This window comes from Juglans microcarpa x Juglans regia, chromosome 8S (assembly GCF_004785595.1).
Source record: "Juglans microcarpa x Juglans regia isolate MS1-56 chromosome 8S, Jm3101_v1.0, whole genome shotgun sequence".
Classification (NCBI taxonomy): Eukaryota; Viridiplantae; Streptophyta; class Magnoliopsida; order Fagales; family Juglandaceae; genus Juglans; species Juglans microcarpa x Juglans regia.
The window spans coordinates 3051924-3066669 of NC_054609.1; the positions used below are offsets into that span (position 1 = coordinate 3051924).

General features: G+C 32.8%; 1 protein-coding gene across 1 annotated transcript; it reads right to left on the bottom strand.

Annotated features, from left to right (window-relative positions):
* Positions 1–6469: 6469 nt before the first annotated feature.
* Positions 6470–10217, bottom strand: LOC121244814 (amino acid permease 3-like). Its single transcript, XM_041143024.1, has 6 exons — positions 10029–10217; positions 8548–8784; positions 8047–8149; positions 7659–7894; positions 7194–7336; positions 6470–7123 (listed from the first exon to the last, which is right to left on the bottom strand). The coding sequence occupies exons 1-6, from the start codon at positions 10144–10146 to the stop codon at positions 6470–6472; spliced, it is 1491 nt and encodes a 496-aa protein (XP_040998958.1). The 5' UTR covers positions 10147–10217.
* Between the last annotated feature and the right edge of the window lie 4529 nt (positions 10218–14746).

Consider the following 14746-nt stretch of genomic DNA (forward strand, 5'->3'; position numbering starts at 1 on the left):
TTATAAGTATAACTATAGTCATTAGTCTATATTAGACTATTAGTATTAGTTATAAACTTTTAGTGATTTAGTATTAACATTTTATATAATAATTTATAAATTATAATAAGAAATTATTTCATATATGAATATATATAATTATATATATTATATATAAAAATTTCACATAAAAATTTATAATTATACATAATATATAAAACTTATATATATTAATATAGATATAATATTTTGTATAAAACTTATATATACAATAATACAAATATTATTTTTTATATATATTTTTTATCAACTGGTCCAGTCTGGTCCGAAAAATCCGAAAATCGGAACCGGACCGGAATCGGCCGGTTTTCACATTCTAAGAACTAGTCTTGGACCGGACCGGTTCAAAACCGGTAAAATCAGTCCGGTCCAGACCGGTTTTCCGGTTTGAATTTACACCCCTATGCACAACCAACGAACATGCATTGTAAGCCGAAGCATTTAAAAAAAATAGAGGATTAATATTCCTTCGACTTCAAGTCCAACACCACCTCCTTTCTTTCTTTCTTTCTTTATTATTATGAATTACGACATAGAGATCCTTTCCATTATAGTCAATCTAGGTCTTTTTTATAATGCGGGAGACTTCTAGACAGGGATGGAATTAGGATTTAATGTTTTGGGGGGAGGGGGGGGCAATTGACAAAGTGTGTGGTATGTGTGAGTATAAGTAATATGTGTTTTTTGCACGTGACTAAAAAAAACGATAATCATACGTCATAAAATTGTATACAAAAAATACATATCTCTATAAATCATCTTATAAGATAATTTTCCTTAAGATTTTCGTAATTTTCTAGGGACCATTACAAAAAGAAAATAAAATAAAATATCAACTTAGGATTCTCCCTTCAAATTAAGCTCGACAACGATCTTTCATGAAATAAAATTCATCTATTATCATCTCTGAAGTAAAATTCTTGACAATTTCTTTCTCAATATAAATTAGCAAATGATCTATAAGAAACTCATCTTCCATTCAAGTCATAATCTAGTTTTTATAAGTTTCATTACAGAAAATGTTCGCTCAGTAGTAGTAGTAGAAATAGGAAGAGTTAATAATAGATGAATTAACCTGTAAATCAAATAATAAATCTTTGACTTTTCTGAAATCGCTTGTCCTCTATATAGCTCAAATAATGTAAACATATCTTGAAAATCTAAATGTATCAGCACATTAAGCTCATAATGCTGCAATTGAATTCTCAAAAGGAATTTTTCTTGCTCAGTAAAATTCTGTGGATAAAACTTCTCAACTAATTTGCATATATCATCAATTTTAAATGATTTATATGCACCTTTAAGGTTTAAATCAGCACTAAGAAAGATAAGTTCTATTGTATGGTCGTTAAATCTATTTTTCAATTCTTACAACTAGAAGTCTATTGTAGCAGTAAATATATCAATCCTAAAATGATGCTCCATTGTTGTGAATAGTAGGATTTGGGAGAGACAATTTCAGTAAAATTTTTGGAAGCCTGAGTATTGGGGTAGGGGGGGGGGAGGCAATTTTAATTATATAAAGAAAAATTTTAATTATTTACAAACTATATTAATTTTTTTTAAAAATTTGGGGTCGACTTCTAAGGAAACAACTTCTCAAATGGGAAGTAAATAAAACAAGAAAGAAATTATTGCCTAACAAAGTAAGCATATAAATGAGATAATCTACAACCTTATTTATGGTTATTCTACTTCCTTATAATTAGCATTTATTGGAAAAGACAAATGTTACTATGCCGCTTCACTTTGTTTCTTCATTTTGACCACTTATATATTTAATTTTTTTAAAAATATTTTTTACTCAATGGTTAAGGAATTGACTATTAGTATATTGGTATTTTTTTATATTTTTTAAAAATGTTTAAACATGTTTAAAAAGTATTTGAAATAAAAAGTATAAAAAAAGAAAAGTGCAAATTGCACTAGGGACACACCAAGTGAGCAAATTAAGGAGGCATAGTAGCACTACTCATTCAAAAATCTACTTCCAGAGAAAAGGTTTCAATTGGTGGCCACGTTGGCTGGGGTTGTGTCTAGGATTTAGGCCCAATTTAGATTGTGAGATGAGATAAATTGATTTTAAATAAAAGTTAAAAGTTGAATAAAATATTATTATTGGTTTGAAATTTGAAAAAATTAAATTATTTATTATATTTTGCATAAAGATTTGAAAAAGTTATAATGATGAGACGAGATGAAATGAGATAAGATGAAATCGTTTTTATATCCAAATGGAGTCTAGTGATTGTTATTAATTTCCTAAATTTCACTTCTTGAGTACTTCTTTATATATTTTGGCTTTTAATATACTTGACTTCTTTTCTTAATTCTTTGTTGGTATTTGAGGACTTCTTCAGGTATTGGACTCCAAATATTGAAAGTTGTTTCTTTGTAAAATTGATGTTTTATATTGTAATATAAATAATGTAATATCTAACATGCTGTGTATTGTGTGTGTTAATGTATATTATTATTTATTTTATTTTATAAAAATTTGAATAGGCAATTAAAAAAAATTCTAAAATGCTTATAAAAATATCCATTATATAAAAGTCAATAAGTATAAAGGCCTATAAAATAAACCCTTTTAAAAAATGTTAAAAACAAATCAAAAATAAAAATTCATAAAATTGCCTAACATAAACCCTATATCCCTCCGAGTTTTTTGACCCTATTTTTGTAGGCTTTTTAAAACCTGAATATAGATCATTCAAATATTGTCGGGCACCCAGATTCGGAAATGTTCTAGAGCATAGTGCTAATTAACGGCTTTTTGTTTTTTTTTTTTTTTTTCGTTTTTTTTTAAAATCGACGCACTTAAAGATGGGGATCTCGAGATCCTAATAATTTTTTTATTTAATAATTAAAGAAGCATTTTTAAAAAATGTCATTGACTTTTTTTTAAAAAAAAATACTGTCAGAATTTCCATATATGACTGTCACTCATAGCATTTGATTGGTTGATCACCTACCTCATGCATCTGTATAACCCTGATCAGTCTAATATTCTTAATGGAAAAAGTTACGCTGCGTTGAATATTGAATTGAATTGAGTTGAATTAAGTTGAGATGATAAAATTTTATTAAAATATTATTTTTTAATATTAATATTATTTTAAAATTAAGAAAAATTAAATTATTTATTATATTTTATATTGAGATTAAAAAAAATTGTAATAATGAGTTGAGATAAGTTTATTTACCAAACGAGCGTCTCGCTCCCAATTCCCGTTGGGAGTTATCGCTTGCATTAGTGTGTTTTTTTATGTGTATTTTTTAGTTCTTTTTTTATATAGATTTTGTTAATAATTTTAAATATTTAAAAAAATAAAAAAATCATAATATTATTAAAAAATACTTTCTTAATTATGAATTAATTACTTCGTGATTAAAAAATTATTTTTTAATGACTTTTTTTTACTTTTTGATTAAAGAAATATTTTTTAATGATATTGTAAATTTAATTTTTTTAAAAAAATAAGTAAAAGTGTTAAAAAATCTATATAATAAATATATAACTTAGAAAAAAACACTTGAAAAAATAATACTAGACCCCAGCAGAAGGCCCCAGCGAGGCTGTCGCATTGTCCTATGCTTAATATCGTGTTTTAGAATTGAGAAAACCTTCCCGCAGGCTCAAGGGCGGACCTACGTTGGTAGTTGGGGGGGCGGTATTATTTGCCTCCCAAAATATTTTTAAAAATCTCATTTAGTGTTTAGTTGTCTAGGTTTCTTTTAGTTTTTTAATAATTTTTTCATAATTACACCTATTTTTTGTCATTAATAAAATCTCACATTCTCAATTTTTTTTTTTACATTTCATAAGAGGCAATAAAATATCTTGGTCTTTTTTTATAGGCTATTTGGTAAATTTACAACCTCATTTTTCCTATTTATTTACACTTTGCATTTTTAAGTCTTTCACTAACTAGCTTGTTTGGATTAATTTTATTAGTAAATACATATATACTACCATCAAGTTAACAATTAGGAGTGAATGCAACAAATCTTGCATAACTATTTCTATTTATATTATAGAGACTTTACAATATTTAATTTTAGATTTAACAAAAAAATTTATCTTTGTTTACTTAATTTTTATCATTTGTTTCAAAAAATCTTACATGACTATTTCTATATTAATTTTTTTATCTTTCACTTGAGTCCAATGAAGCTCAAGTGAGAGGTTTAGATGGGTGGCTTTAATAATTTAGTTTGTCCCTAAATAAAAATCTTATATGGTTAATGTTAAATGTTGGTGACACACTTTGCTATCTTGAATATCAGTTACTGTTCACCCCTACATACGACACATTTTGCTAATCGCCCCCCACACACCAAATCCTAATTCCGCCCCTGCACAGGTTCCAACCGATATTCTCCTATCAACAGCAGCTAATGGTAGGCTGCCACATAGACTTCACATGTACCCAATGGTAGCCTGCACTGTATAGGAAAGAAATATTTTTTTTCCAAATCTCACTCCGTCCTCCTCCCCCCCCCCCCCCCCCCCCCTTCTCTCTCTCTCTCTAAGCCAAGCTTTTAGATCTCCACTGTAAATGCAGACCCTCTGCTCATAGGTACATCTAAATCGTCATTTTTGTGTGCTTCCAAAAATATAATTACGAATTATTCACAAACATTATGAGTTTGGTCAAGAGAGCAATCTCGCGCACACAAACAAGAGCAAAATTATACTAATAGGTACATCTAATAGCATCTCAAAGAGATGAAGTCAAAGTGCTTCAAGGAGTTCAAAAAATCCAAAGACAGGAAAAAAAAAAAAAAAACAAAATTATAATCACTGGGCTAGTGTTGAATTTTCTTCTTCATTTTTGGCTAAGAGACAATTTATTTCAACGAAATCAACTTCATGATTTTAAGTTTCATCCACCAACTAGGTCTATTTTTCTTACATATACTTGGGCTATGCCTATCGGTTTGATCTGGAGCTCCTCCACCGGGACCGAAGGTTGTACGGCGTGCGGCAGCGTGCATTTGAATGTGGACGATCTGGGTTGATGGTTCTGAGGAGAAAATAATATACGGGTGAGTGTAAAGATCCTTGCTTTTTTATTTGCTATGGTGCAATGCAGTCCAAAACGAGAATGTTTGCTTAGGTGATGTGTCAGCTCCCTATTGGCTTCCAGTAAACTTATATTATTTTAATGTACCAATGTTTATATTCATAAGAAGATAAAATATACTATTGATCATTTATCTTAACCATGATACTTACAATTGCCATCAAGCGATTGAAAAATTATTTTCTGTATTCCACTTAATATCAATAATTTGATACGACATCATGATAGATAAAAGAATTACAGTGAACATGATAACGCGCAGCATTTTTCTTTATAAGAATTTAAACATGTATCATGTCAGGCAAATTTATAATTCTAGCATTTTACATTAATTCTCAATCGGTAAAGTGTGTCAATTCATGTACAAACCGACTACACTTCATTGGCAAGACCTTCAACCATGGTTTATGCTTGCGCAAGTCTTTCTCTACACAGCTCATCATGGCTTACTTTGACACTAAATGGGCTGGTTGCCGGATGATGGCCGTTCCACTACTGGTGGTCATTGTATTTTTCTTGGTCCAAACCTCATTTCTTGGTGAGCCCAGCCGTAAGCAACATATTGTGGCAAGAAGCAGCACAGAATCGAAGTACCGATCCCTTGCTAACACCACGACTGAAGTTCAATGGCTACAACACCTTCTTCATGAAATTGGCCTTTTCCTTCCCTCTCCACCCATCCTTGATCGGGTGTAATAACATTGGAGCTATTTATTTATCTTCCAATCTTGTTTTTCATGCTCGAACAAAGCATATCAAGCTGGATTTTCAAGTTGTAAGTGATAAAGTCTCCTCTAGAATGCTGGATGTTCAATTCATTTCAACCAAAGATCAACTAACAGACATATTTACAAACCTATTGTCACCGCAAGGGTCCAATTTCTCACTTACAAGCTCAACGTCCAAGACACGCCGTTTCACTTGATGGGGTGGGCAGAAGGAGATAACTCTCAACAAGAATTCAAATCTAATAAATGTGATTCAACCCAAGAAAATAGCAATTACTATGATAACAGATCAAAATGTTCACCTGTTATCAAACATCCAACAGATAACATGAGTTTCAAAATTTGTAAATACTTGGATAGATAGTCTTTTGAATTTCGAATTCTAATATATCCTCTGTAATCTTATCTCAAGTCTATACAATATAAATAAATTTAGCATGTCTTTCCTTCACATTGTATGAGAGGATTTTCCCATGATATTCAATTATCTTACGGTACGTACCTAGCTACATATATACTGACATTATATTATTCCAGGCCAGGTTGGCTGCAACACTCGATATGATCATTACAAAGTAAGTCAGCTAGCAGATCAACATTTTCTAGATTTCCCTAGCCGGGATAGCGATTCGGCATGATTGGATTATAAGAATCCTCGAGAAAAACCTCGACAATATTGGCAGCAGCTACAGCTATGGTAACGATGAGGATCCCGAAACTCATTATCTGAAGCCCCAGACCTTTTGCGCTCCACATTGGTATTTTCTTTTCCATTATATAAATCTTCACAGGGAAGTAAAATACGATGGGCCAAAATGCTAGAATCTTAATGAGTTCAAGAATGTCCAAGTAAATCGCTAGAAACATTGATAACAAAGTGGTCACGATCACGAAAAATGTCCTCAAAACCAACTGGAAGAGCTTGAATTCGGAGGTCCAGATTTTAATTTTCCTCTTGATGAATTCATTATCCGGGCTAAATCTTTTCACAACAGCTTTCTCAAACATTGCGAAAATGGGTTGGATGAAAAGTTGGTATGCACCTGCATAGTGGAGTACCATTGCCGCATTTGCTATGTTTAGAAGCCAATGAGGTTTATAGAAGCCATAAAGGAATATGTATTCAGGGGAATCCTCTCCCAAAGCAGCGTAACCGAGGCAGCCAAAAAACAGGTACACACAGGTTGTGGCTGGAAGGCCATAATGAATGGCCTTCCTCATGATTTTCTGGGCCTCTTGTGCTGGAAGTCCACGGCCAATTGTGTCCTGTTTTACAATTTGGTTATCTCATATTGTAAGTCGAATTAACATTTTAGATGAAATTAAATATATATACCTCAATTTCAAGAAGGACGCTAGAGAAATCGAATCCGTCAGATATATGCCCAAGCGCTTTAAAGATCAGCCACGTCTTTTTGGCTCGAGTCATATTAATATTACCTTGAGGCTCCAGACTTCCCTTGATGCTCCAATTATTACCTTGTAATATTTATGCAAGGTGAAATATATATAAAACCCGCATAAATCTCTAAAAATGATCAGAATATATCTAGAAAATGATTAAATATTAACATATATAGTTAATGAAATTTGTCATTTGAAAAAGATTAGTTCTTTTATTCTAATTTTAGACTTCCAACATATATTTTAATCCTTCTACGTACCAGCCTTCCATCACAGTTGATATATATATATATATATATATATATATATATTAAGAGTAATTGTTTGCTATATATATTTAACATGCAGTACTAATTAAGATAAATGAAATAAACAAAGAAAAGTTATATATACTGACTTGCTATTTTGGTGAAAGAAAGGCCAACACCAATTGATGAAAAAATTAGGAACGCCCCGAAACAGAGAAGGATGAGCCAACGTAAGCGACGAAAATCGGAAATTTGGGAGAGAAGTATTTGAGTGACACCAAATACAATGTAATACGGTTTCTGATAAACCCAACATGGTATCTTAATGCTGTCATCAACATTAACGTTGTTGCTGTTGGAGCATTTAGAGACCCATTCGATATCCCTGTACGTACGTAAGTCAAATCAAATCAAAATCCAGGTAGACGGCCCATGCATGCATGCTGCATTTATCAGCCCTATACTAATCGAGTTAAACTCCAAATGTAAGCGGGCAAATGTATATTAATCAAGATCAGATCTATCAAACAAACGTACGCCATCATTTGGGATGCTGAGTCTGTGTACAAACTGGCAATCACAAAAAGATTCAAGTACTGAATTACCCAGCATATCTTGACATTTGCAGTACGGCCGGCACCTTGAAAAACAGCCAAATAAATTTAGGGTTAAATCAAAGATTATTCTTTGCATGGGTTTCTCATTACTTGTTTGTTAAAAACTCTTTGGATTTTATTAAGTTTCATGTTTTGTATGAATAAATTTATAATTTGTATCTAGAAATTATATTTTTAATAGTACTTTTTGTATTATATAATATAATATATATATATATATATATTAATACGATATGCAAGGATTATGGAATATGTATAAAAAAAAAAAAATTAGTTACTTTTAGAATAATATAATATGTTCACCCCGAAAAAATAAATTAGTTAATTCCTTGATCATCTTCATCAACAACAGTACTCGATCACTTTGTGATCATCAATTTGATCACTGATTAAAGACAAAAATTTCGTAGGATTTACGTACCAAGATAGGATCGAATGACGTGCATGTAAGATGGGTTTCTCTTGTCAGGGTCATGAGGTGAAAAATAGAAGTCGCAGAGGATTATGGAGGCAATCCAAGTAAGGAAGGACAACAAAATTATCGCAGCAGGACCAGCAATCCATCCAAGCTGAGCCATGTTCCAAGCCAAGGACAAGACCCCAGGCCCTGCCACAGCTAGTAGTATGTAACCAGTTGCAGTCAAAACCGGCCACGCCTCTGGTTTAAATTAAATTTGAACACCAAACACCAAATCAGTTAAGCTTTTCATGTATATTTAGAAAAGAAAATACATCATTTTAATTATTAATTACGAACCAAATAAATCAACTAGCTATCAAGCCATGCATGACAGAAAACTTATACAGGACAAAATTAAAAGATAATCCCTTAAAAGCGTGCATGAGTATATAAGAAGTTTCAAGTTTGAATAAAAAATAAAAAATAAAAGCATCTAACATGTCAATTATGTTTTTTCAATAAATAAAGATTATTAATTATCACATAATTCATTCTCAATATAGACTAACAAATAATTTATAAGAAAAACGTCACTTATTTTATCACAAAACCTTATCTCAACAATATTAAAAGTCAAAAACATCCGTTAAATTTATTTTTATTTCAAAATCTAGTCTAAACAACGTTTATGGTTTAGTGTTTTTGGCTTGTCCCTATTGTTCAACTTAAGTTTTCAAAACAAAAGCTAAAAAAAATGACCCATGAAAAGTCATATTATGATCAATCGATGAGCATATATATGATTTATAGAGCATAAAAGATATTTGAGATTTAAAAAAATGGAAAATGATAGTATTTCCCCATGGTTTTGCCATCATTTTAACTGCTCATATATTTTTTAATTAATTTTTATTTAATAGTTAAAAAAGTGACTTTTAACATATTCTTTTAAAAAAAATAATAATACGAACGGTATCACGCGCTGGACAGCATAGCAGATCAAGCATCCTAGAAAAATTTACATATAATATTCTTTTATTTTTATATATAGGTTTTGTTACTTATCATCATCTTTATATCATACATTACACATATATATTTATATTTTTTTTTTATTCCTATTAAACTAATAAACTAATTGAGTTTTTCTGCTCATTATCTCTACACTGCATACTTATTAAGGAAAAAAATAAAAAAAATCATGTATAGGGTAGGTATGATAAAGTTTTCTATATAGGATAGTGATAAGGTTACTACCCAATTACTACCCATCTACTATCCAAGTGCATTTTGAGTTCTTTTTTTTTATCATTTTCTTTTAAGTATTTTTTTAACATCCTTAATCACTAAGAAAAAAATAAAATATATATACATATAACTTTACTAATACTCACTTCCTTAATTATTAAGTACAATAAAAAATTAAAAAAAATAAAATACAAAAAGAGTAGTAGATAGATAGTATTAAGATAGCAATCTTATCATTATTCTTATATATATACCAGGTTGCAGCATGGAGCCGTGGCCATCATGGTCGACCACCTGTGAGCCACCTCGCCGGTGCAAATCTTGGCCGGGTAGCTGCTGCCCGTTATTGTTGGTTGTACTGTTGTCGACCATGTTTGTTGATCTGAAATGTCAGAGTGCAAGAAGTGGTGGTTAGATCGATACTGCTTGTGTGGAATAGAAAATTAGGTATTTATAAGTAGCTAGGAATTAACTTATATATACATTGGATGTGCCCACTCAAGCCTTTAAGTTAATGTACGTACTGCCTACTCAAGACATCAGGTACTGGGATTACTTGAAAGATCAGACATTCCGATCCATCACAGAAAACGTGAAAACGAAGTACTGTAGAATCTGCACTTTATTTTCAACCTGATTTCTTCGTGATGGCGACATAAATCCCACAATATACAATAAGCGAATTAAGTAACGAAGGATCAACCGCACTTTAAAAGTCGCTGAATGAAAAAAGTGCTAAATGCATGCAAGATGGCGACATAAATCCGACAATATTGGTACTTTAATAATTCTTCATGTTCTGCATGCGCATGTGGTGCTTTGTGATCGATGTCCCTACCATTCCATGCTACTTTTATTGGTTTTCATGATTTGCTATTAATTTTTTTAGGCAACAACACGACCCCTTAAGGAAAAATTAGGGTGAAAAAAGTAAATATATTGGCTACATGCAAATGAGAAAGCATTTGAAACTCCAAAATTCACTACGAATCAAGGAAAATAGAGCATTAGGCAATGTGGGGTTTAAAAGAAGGAAAAAGCAAGAAAAGAATTCCATTGCTTGAAACCAATTACCAGCTACTAAAATCAATGACCTGAAGGCTGTGTTTGGTTGTTAGACCAAATTCAACTCATTTTAACTTATCTCAAATTAATCATTTATGAGACCTACTACTTTTTTAATTTCTTATAAAAAAAATTAAACTCATTTCAACTTCATACATTTTAACTTACAAATTTAAACTCATCTCAAGTTAAAGTCATCTCCATGCATAAGACCTATAAAATATTACTATTCATAATTTAACTTAACTCAATTCATTTAAACTCATGATCTCAATATCCAAACGCAGTTGAAGTCTTCATCCAACTGAGCATTAGTGGAGAGTATTTCAAATGTGTATAATGGAGAACTCCTAAATGTGGAAAAATTCTGTAGGTAAATAGGAGGGCAATACTTCTTGGCCACACAGCAAGAAAATACACCTCAGTTAAAAAGAAAACACATTTGCCGACCAATTAACCGACATATATACAAATTTCAGGAAAACATTAGCATCATTTTTTACACATCCATAGGTGAACAATAAAACAAGCTTGTGAAGGTTTGTCTGCAAGAGATGATCGAGAGAGAGAGAGAGAGAGAGAGAGAGAGAGAGATTTGCTTACCTTATCATGTTGACTCATGTATTTCTCCCTGACAGCAGGTAAACTAGAATTATGGCTATCACAGCACAGGCGGCGGAGATCTTTCACACGGTTTCGATCTCATATATATGAAAAAGGTGATAAAGTGTGCATGTAATGCTGCAAGGTGGGATTCAATTCTGCAACAAATTGAAAACGAAGCCATCTTAAGAAACAATAATAACCTTTTTTTTTTTTTTTTTTTTTGAATGGAAGAAACAATAATAACCTTAAACAACAAGAAATAGACCACATAATCTATCATCGCACACATACCCATGGTCTCTCATCAGAAGGGAAAAGTATATATTTGGCCAAGAAAGTCGCCGAAGCTGCTACAAGTGATGATGAAGCAAAACAAATTAAGCATATTATACTCAATGAGAGATAATTCTTTAATGTAATTGGTCACATGCATACCAATTCAGCCAATACTTAACTCTATTTTCAGGAAAAGAGAAATACTCTTCATTATCCTATATTTTGTTATCTCTAATCATACTTGTTGATTTAACGCATTTTAAATAATTATCCATTAAGTCATGATGACATATATTAAACATTGAGTAATGGCGTATATTTTATGTCACAGACGGCAAGTATAATTTGAGATGATAATAATATTATTAAGAATAAATAGATTAAAGACGACATTACTCCGAGAAAAGGAATTAGCTTCTCTTATTTAATTCTATTTCCATATCTCATTTCGAAAAATTGAAATAATTATTGAAGTTCAACTGAAACCAGAAGAGATATTTTTGTCTGAGTTTTAGGGTTGAAAAATGCTACTTACAGTCGCCTTACGTAAATGGCTCGCAAACGGCTGGTGACGTGGAAAATTGACGCCATTTTGATTTTATTAAGTTTGCCCCATTTCCCCCAGCCCTCCCTTCTTCTATCCAATCTTTTGTATTTCCCTATCCCTCCCTCCTTCAGTTTCGACCCCTCTTCTATGTTTCTCCTTCCCCGAGACCTCTTTGTGTTTCTCCGACCCCTCTCCCCCTTTCTCTTCCCAGCTGCCCCTTCTGTCCGTCCTCATGGCATCGAAAGACATCTTCATATATAGGTTAGCCACTTTCCTTTTGCACTCTACTCTGCTCTGTTGAGAATAACCAGAATCTCTCTTCTTCTATGAAGGCATTGAGGAAAAAGCAACAAAGAGAATCCACCTTCCCTAACAAAACCCAAAACTACCCTTTTTGAACAGGCGCTATAGCTGCCGCTTAAATATATATATATATATATATATATATATATATATATACATACACATAAAAGAAATGAATAGAAAAACTATGTCTAAATGCTTTACAGGGAGAAAAAAAGGGGTTTTTGAGAGACAGAAGCATTTGAGGAATTTTGTTTATGATACTCTGAATGTTAGTGAGATGTCTATTTGGGAGTTGCTATTTTTCTCTTTTTACGTGGTATGAATAATTGGGAATTGATTAATAAAATGTAGAAGATGATATTTCTTTTTTTATTACCTCAAAGATCAGTTCTTATGGTGAAAGAGTGAGAAGGGAGAGTTTCTTGGTAGGTCGGAAAAATAGGGCTTGGGGAATTTGGGGAAGGAGTTTAAGGAAACACCAGTGAAAAAGAAAAGATAAAGATAAAGGAAGCGTTCGAAAGAAGTAGAGGAAAGTAAGTTTGGTCAAATTCATCTCTGTTTTCATTTTTTTTTTAATATTAACTGGCGTGACATCATGCCACGTCAGCTGACTGCACAACGTCTACATGAGACGACTGTGTATAGAAGAACTGTTTAGGGTTTGCACAAGTTTGGAATGGAAAAGTGGAGGTCTGCAGTGCATAGGTGGCAGGTCAGGTGCGCATGTAACAGCTCGTATTTTAGTGTATTTTTATTGAATGATTATTTTTATTAATTCAAAAAAAAATATTCCTTGTTTTAAAATTGTCGGATTTTTAAATAGTTTATTTTTATGATCTTTAAATTGTGAAAATTAAATTTGATATGTTTCCTTAATATTAATTATTGTTATGCATTTAATTTTTTTTTAAATTAATTTATTATGGGATTTAAATATTTTATTTTCATTATACAATTATGTTTAAATTATTTTAATTGAGATGCTGTTTTGAAATCTTTTTCATTTGATCATTTTTGTGACCCAAGATATGAGAATTAGACCTCATTTCTTTCCCTCCATTTTTCCTTTTTTTTTTTCCTTCCCTTTTTCTTTCCTCTTCTTTTTCTTTTTTCTTTCCTCTCTCTCTCCTCTCCGCGCGCGAGCTACTCCCTATCTCCCCTATTCGTTTGTCTCCTTCTCCGGCAGCGCCGTCGTGCGCCTCCGTCCGGAGACACCGCCCAGCCCATTAGCTTCCCCTCCCTCCAGCGACCTCCCCCTCCAATTTTCAGCTCCTCCCTTGTCGCCTTGAGCCCCTACGCATGACACAAAGCCGCGGCATCCTTTGAGCTCGCGTGCCGCCGTCGCGCCACCTCCGGCCACCATTTCTTCACCACTTCATCATCGACCTCCTAACAACTCAATGCACCCATCCTTAGCCCCGATCTACCACCGGTGAAGCCCATCTATCTCCATCTCTGTTTTGGGCTTTGTGGTCTTCGACCGCCCTCTACGCCGCCACCCACGGCCAACCACCACCACCACTAGCTTTACCGACATCCCTAAGCCCTACCCTATCAATTTCGAGTCTTGATTTGTCCCCATTTAAAAATGGAATTTTGAGACCCACGGTCACAGTGCATTTTGCACTGTTCTGCAGCTGTGTTGCCACTTCTTGCAGCTCTGTGATCCTTCAAAAATTACTATATAGCGCTGTAAGTATTTTTCTCAAATAACTTTCGTGATTTAAATGTATTTTTGCACTAACTCATTTTACTGTGAACTGGTTGGTTATGCCGAACTGAGTCCGAGGAGTAAAGAGGTCGGATGGATTGGAGGATGGAGTTGTTTGTGTGATTGGACTGTGTTGTCATTAGTTGGTTATTGGATATTGATGTTGTTTCATGTACATGGCATATTTGCAAGCATTTTCATGTTTGTAAATGAAAACTGGATTTTCGTGTAATTGCATTCATGTTCATGTGTTTATTGAAAATTAGATTTTCATGTGATAGAAAGGAAAGAGACTGTAGGAATGGTGGTAGAGTTCCGCCTGTGATTCCCACCTACGGTGCACGCGGTACGGATGGCGGTGAGCAAGGATGGTGGTTGTGTCTCGCCTGTGATTCCCTCCTACGGTGTACGCGGTAGAGATGGTGGTAAACAAGGATGGTGGTATAGTCCCGCCTGTGAAT